The following is a 6,001-nucleotide window of genomic DNA, read 5'->3' as shown; positions in this document are numbered from 1 at the left end:
GCAGAAGCCCCAGAGAACCCCAAAAAAATCCGAATTTTGTCTCCGATGCCCCATATCCGAATTTTGTCTCCGATGCCCCATATCCGAATTTTCAGAAATCCTGCTTCATTTTCGGGGAGGAGGGAGGGAAGGGAAAGGAATTCGAAAGAATTTTAAAAAGGAGGGAAAACTCAAAAAAAACCCCAAAACCAGCAAAACCATTCGGACTTCATCTATTTTCTACCCTGTAACTGTGACCGAATCCTGCTCTTTTTATTGCGGCTCTGGCTCAGTTCTGTTTATTAAACCGCTCTTGCTCCGGGGTTGTTCCCCTTCCTCAGCTCCTCCGGGGGGTCAGCAGGGGGAACACGCTCGGATCCAGCCCCGGAGCTGCGGGTGACCCGGGGAGAGGACGGGGGGCAGCGAGGGGACCCCGAGTCCCCTCCCTCGGGGCTGCTCCGGCACCGCGGATCCCCCCGGAGCTTCTGGAGGAGAGGGGAAAATCCAGCCCGGGGGTGCCGGGGGTCCCGGGGGTCCGCTCCGGCTCCGGCCGCGGCTCCCGCTGGGGTCAGCGGCGGGGCCGAGCGGGGCCGAGCCGCTCAGGGCTGCAGCCAGGAGCGGAGGTGCCCCTCGGCCAGGGCGATGCCCAGCATGATGCCAGCACCCAGCAGGAACCCCGCGTTCTGCAGGAGGAAGCGGCTCCAGGTGCCCTCGCCGGAGCCCCGCAGCGCCTCGGGGAGCTGGGGAAGAGCAGGAGGGGCGGGGGGGCTCCGTGAGACCCCTGGACACCCCCAAACCTCTCAGACCCCACCCGTGAGACACCCCCGGATACTCCCAAACCCCCCGTGAGACCCCCGGACACCCCTAAAGCCCCCAGACTCGCCGTGACGACCCCAGACACCCCCAAACCCCCCGTGAGACCCCCCGGACACCCCCAAACCCCTCAGATCCCCCCCTTGAGACCTCCGGACACCCTCAGAATCCCCGTGCGACCCCAGACACCCCGAGATCTTCCAGACCCCCCAAGAAACCCCCTCAGGACACCCCCAAACCCCCCATGAGACCCCCCCCGGACACCCCCAACCCCCCCGTGAGACCCCCGGACACCCCCAAAGCCCTCAGACCCCCCCCTTGAGACCTCCGGACACCCTCAGAATCCCCGTGCGACCCCAGACACCCTGAGATCCTCCAGACCCCCCCAAGAAACCCCCTTAGGACACCCCCAGACCCCCCGTGAGACCCCCCCAGACACCCCCAAACCCCCCGTGAGACCCCCCCGGACACCCCCAAACCCCCCGTGAGACCCCCCCGGACACCCCCAAACCCCCCATGAGACCCCCCCCCGGACACCCCCAAACCCCCCATGAGACACCCCCGGACACCCCCAAACCCCCCATGAGACCCCCCCGGACACCCCCAAACCCCCCGTGAGACATCCCCGGACACCCCCAAACCCCCCATGAGACCCCCCCGGACACCCCCAAACCCCCCGTGAGACCCCCGGACACCCCCAAACCCCCCGTGAGACCCCCGGACACCCCCAAACCCCCCGTGAGACCCCCGCGGACACCCCCAAACCCCCCGTGAGACCCCCCCCGGACACCCCCAAACCCCCCGTGAGACCCCCGGGCGCCCCAAAACCCCCCAGACCCCTCCTTACCATGTCGGCCAGGGCCACGTAGAGGAAGATGCCGGCGGTGGCGGTGAGGACCCAGGGGGCGAGGGGGGTCCCGCTGTGCCCCAGGGCCACCCCCGCCACCACCCCCAGGCAGGAGAGCAGCGCCGAGAGCAGGTTGAGGAGCAGGACGGAGCGCGGGGCCGTGCCCGCCCGCAGCAGCACCGCCAGGTCACCTGCGGCCACAGGAGGGTGGCACGGGGGGTTCGGGGGTGTCCCCGGCTCTGGGGGGGGACAGGGGGGGACGGGGACTCACCCAGCTCGTGGGGCAGCTCGTGGCAGAGTACGGCCAGCGCCGTGCTGAGCCCGCTGGAGAGGCTGTGGGAGAAGGCGGCTCCTGTGGGGAGGGAGAGGGTTCCTCGTCCCTGGGCCCCTGGGCCCCGTCCCCGAATCACCGTGCACCCCTGTCCGTCTGTCCCTGATGCACCCACCCCTTGTCCCGCCGTCCCCAACATCCTTCTGTCCCTGAGGAAACCTTTTCCTCCTGTCCTTGTGCACCTCTCCTCCCTCCATCTCCATCCCCATCCCCATCCCAATCCCAGTTCCTGTCCCCGTTCCCATGCCCGTGCCCGTTCCCATCCCCGTCTCTGTTCCCGTTCCCGTTACCGTTCCCGTGCCCGTCCCCGTGCCCGTTCCCATCCCCGTCCCTTTCCCGTCCCTGTTCCCGTCCCCGTTCCCGTTCCCGTGCCCGTCCCCGTTCCCATCCCCGTCCCTGTTCCCGTTCCCATTCCCGTCCCTTTCCCGTCCCTGTTCCCGTTCCCGTCCCCGTCCCCGTTCCCGTTCCCGTTCCCGTCCCCGTCCCCATCCCTGTCCCCGTTCCCGTCCCCATCCCTGTCCCCGTTCCCGTCCCCATCCCTGTCCCCGTTCCCGTCCCCGTTCCCGTCCCCACCGATGGCCAGCCCGTCGGTCAGGTTGTGGACGCCGTCCCCCAGCACCACCATCCACACGATGTCAGCGGCCCCGGGCCCGAGGGGCAGCGCGGGGCCGTGGGAGTGTCCGTGGGAGGGTCCCTGGGGGAACTCGGGGGGTCTCAGCTCCGGCTCCGGCTCCGGCGCCGTCAGGTGTCGCAGCTCGGTCCCTGCAGCGGGACGGACACCCCGGGTCCGGTGGGAGCCGGGGCCGGGGGTTCTCGGTGGGGGGGGTGCGAGGGGGTCGTACCTGCCCGAGACGGTGCCAGGACCCCCGCGGCCAGGCCGGGGGTCTCTCCGTGGGGGTGTCCCTGGGGACAACGGAGGCGTTGTGTGCAGAGCTGGCCCCGGGGGCGGCCCCTTGCCCGCCCGGTGCCCGCCGCTCGCTCTCACCGTGGCCTCCCGCCGGCGCCGCAGCATCCCCAGGAGCAGCTCCAGCACGAAGAGCAGGTAGATGCCCCCCAGCACCGCCAGCCCCTGCAGCACCGCGGGGCTCGGCTCCCCCGGCGCCTCCGGGTGCCTCCCCTGCGCCTGGACACGGGGCACGCGGCGGCTCAGGGCACCGCGACGCCGCCGTGTCCCCCCGGTGCCGCCCCCGCGGCGGTACCTACGTGCGGCCAGAGGTGCAGCAGGGCGTCCCCGCAGAGCGTCCCCACGGCCAGGGCCACCAGGAAGGCGAGCAGCGAGCGGAAGGAGCCGCGGGCCCGCAGCGGGAGCAGCACCACGGCCAGCGCGGACGGGAGGCTCACCGAGAGCACGGCCAGGAGCGCCCAGCCCAGCGCTGCGGGCAGCGTCAGGGGCATGGCCGGAAAAGGGGCACCCCCGGCGAGGGGGGCTTGGGGAGGTGGGGATGGGGACCCAGGGATGGGGATCCAGGGATGGAGACCCCAGGGATGGGGAAATGGGGGCCCCAGGGATGGGACCCCCAGGGATTTAGGGATGGGGACCCCAGGTGTGTGGGAATGGGGGTCCCAGGGATGGGAACCCCAGGTGTGTGGGAATGGGGGTCCCAGGGATGGGAACCCCAGGGACTTATGGACGGAGACCCCACGGATGGGCACCCCAGGGATGGGGACCCCAGGGATGTGGGAATGTGGACCCCAGGGATGTGGGAATGAGGAACTTAGGGATGGGGACCCCAGGGATGGGGACCCCAGGGATGGAGACCCCAGGGATGGGGACCCCAGGGATGGGGACCCCAGGGTCAGGAATGGGGGGCCGGGGGGGCACAGCTCAAGTCGGAGGGCACAGGGATGGGGGTGGGGAATGGGGGGGGTCTTGGAGATGCAGGGGTGGAGTCCCCCACATCATAACGGGGACAGAGGACCTGGGTCAGGACACGGGGACCCGTGGGAAGGCAGGACCCGGGGACCAGCTCGGGGATGCCAGGATACGGGATCCCAGGGACGTGGGGCCGGGGACCAGCGAGGGGCCCCGGGTTGGGGTTACCTGGCCACAGGGCCCCCCCCGGGGGAGGCAGCGTCACCTCATCGCTGTGCTGGATGCAGACGCGGCTGTCGATCTGGTAGAGCAGCGCCGGGCACAGCAGCGTGAACTGCTCGGGCGTCAGCTGCGCCACCGAGTCCAGCCCGAAATTCACCAGCAGCTGGGTCACGTTCAGGCACTGCGGGCCGGGGGCTTGTGCTGAGCGGCGCTGGGGGGTCCCGGGGAGCACCCGGGGCTCCCCCGGGCTCCCGGAGCGCGGCACAGCGCGACCCCCCGCCCCGTCCCCACTCACATCGTCGTGCGGGTGGTCGGCGCTGGAGTGCTCCAAGCCCAGCACCCTCCCCAGCAGGCTGAGGGTGGGCTGGTACTGCCGGGGGACCCCCGCAGCCCCGGGGGGCTCGGCGGGCACCGGCTCGGGCCAGCTCGGCGTCTGGGAGGGCGGGGGGCTGCGGGAGATCGGGGTGTGAGCCCCCCGGCACAGCGCGGGCCGGGGCAGCCCCTCGGGGAGGGGACCCGCGGCTACCTGAGGGGTCCGCCGGTGCTTGGAGCCGCGTCCCCGCCGTGCTCCCACACCGGGTGCCGGTGCCGGTGCTTGTCCTCCTGCACCTCCAGCAGGTCCAGGTGGCTGACGTGGCCGTGGCCCAGCTCCTCGTGCTGGATCTGGACCACCTGCACCCTGCCCAGCCCGAGGCTGCCCAGCAGCCGCGCCAGCCCCTCGAAGGGCAGCGTCCCGTTAGCCCCGTACTGGCCGAAGAGCTGCTGCAGGTAGTAGCCGTGCTCCTGCGCCGCGTCCTCGGGGAGCCGCCCCGGGGGTCCCGCGGTCCCCGGAGCCCCCCCGGCCCCCAGAGCCAGCAGCCCCAGCGCGGCCAGGAGGAGCCCAGGGCGGCTCATGGGGCCGGATCCCGCGGCAGCAGCTGGGGGACAGCGCGATGTTGGGGTCTCCAGCGCGGGGGGGGTCTCTCCGGGCAGCCCCCTGCCGTCACCCGTCCGTGGGGAAGGCGACAGGCGGCTCCAGGGTCACCTCCCGGGACACGTGCGGCGCCACCGGGGCTCGGGGACACCCGCGGGGAGCGGGGCTGGGGTGAGGGGGCGGATGGGGGGGGGGAACGCGGTTGCTGCGCCCCTCCCGGGGGGTGGCGGGGTGGGAGTTGGGGGTCACCGGGACCACAGCGGGGGACAGCGGGTGACCCTCGTCCTTGAGGCGAGGTTTTGCAACTGGCGCGGGTTTCGCGGGGAGTTAATGTTTCACCGAGAGGGAGATAAAAACCCTCGGCACCCCCCTGGCCCCCACGCGGCCCCCCAGCACCGTCAGGGGACGCGGGACAGCCCCGCACGGAGCGGGGGTGGCCGCGCCCCACCACCCCCCACCTTCCACGTGGGGCCCGGCCACGCCGCGGGACCGGGAAATCGCAGGAGCCGCCGCCGCCGCCCCACTGCCCCCACCCCCGGTGTCCCCCCACGGGTGTCCCCACAGCCCCCCCCCCGGAGCCCACCCAGCTGCGTCTGGCTGCCCCCCACCCGCGGGACCCCCGCGCCCCCCGGGACCCCTCCCGTGCCCACCGGAGCCCACCTGAGCCGATGGGGACGCGCCCCCGATCGTCCCCTCGCTGTCCCCTCGCCCGTCCCGCGCCTGTCGCGCCCGACCCGGGGGGGGCCAAGGGTCACCCCGGAGCTGCTCCCAGCCGGCCCCGGTACCGGGAGGGGCCGCGGGGAGGGCTCTGGGGGCGGGGGGGGGTCCGGGCAGAGCCGCTGAGGCGGGGGCAGAGCTCGGTTCTTTATTAACCCCTCCCGAGGGGGGGGGGGGGGGCGGGGGCGGGGGGCACGGGCAGGACCCCCCCCGGGACCCCCGAGCACCGGAGGGGGTGTGGGGGGGGGTCCGGGCCAGCCCCGGGCGGGGGAGTGGGGGACACCGGGCACCCCCTCCCCGCTGCGGGCTGGGGGAACCGGGGACGCCCCGGTTGATGGCGGTGCCGGGGGGAGCTCCGGGGGGGTT

The 6,001-nt window shown here is 72.5% G+C and overlaps 1 protein-coding gene across 1 annotated transcript; it reads right to left on the bottom strand.

The window, feature by feature from the left end:
* Positions 1-257: 257 nt before the first annotated feature.
* SLC39A5 (solute carrier family 39 member 5) lies at positions 258-5,045 on the bottom strand. Its single transcript, XM_068212114.1, has 8 exons — positions 4,532-5,045; positions 4,301-4,454; positions 4,012-4,186; positions 3,174-3,343; positions 2,544-3,093; positions 1,911-1,991; positions 1,640-1,830; positions 258-719 (listed from the first exon to the last, which is right to left on the bottom strand). The coding sequence occupies exons 1-8, from the start codon at positions 4,897-4,899 to the stop codon at positions 579-581; spliced, it is 1,830 nt and encodes a 609-aa protein (XP_068068215.1). The 5' UTR covers positions 4,900-5,045; the 3' UTR covers positions 258-578.
* Between the last annotated feature and the right edge of the window lie 956 nt (positions 5,046-6,001).

The sequence above is a fragment of the Anomalospiza imberbis genome, chromosome 22 (assembly GCF_031753505.1).
Source record: "Anomalospiza imberbis isolate Cuckoo-Finch-1a 21T00152 chromosome 22, ASM3175350v1, whole genome shotgun sequence".
NCBI lineage: Eukaryota > Metazoa > Chordata > Aves > Passeriformes > Viduidae > Anomalospiza > Anomalospiza imberbis.
Note: the sequence above shows the minus strand (reverse complement) of the source record. Positions and strands in the feature narration are given on the sequence as shown.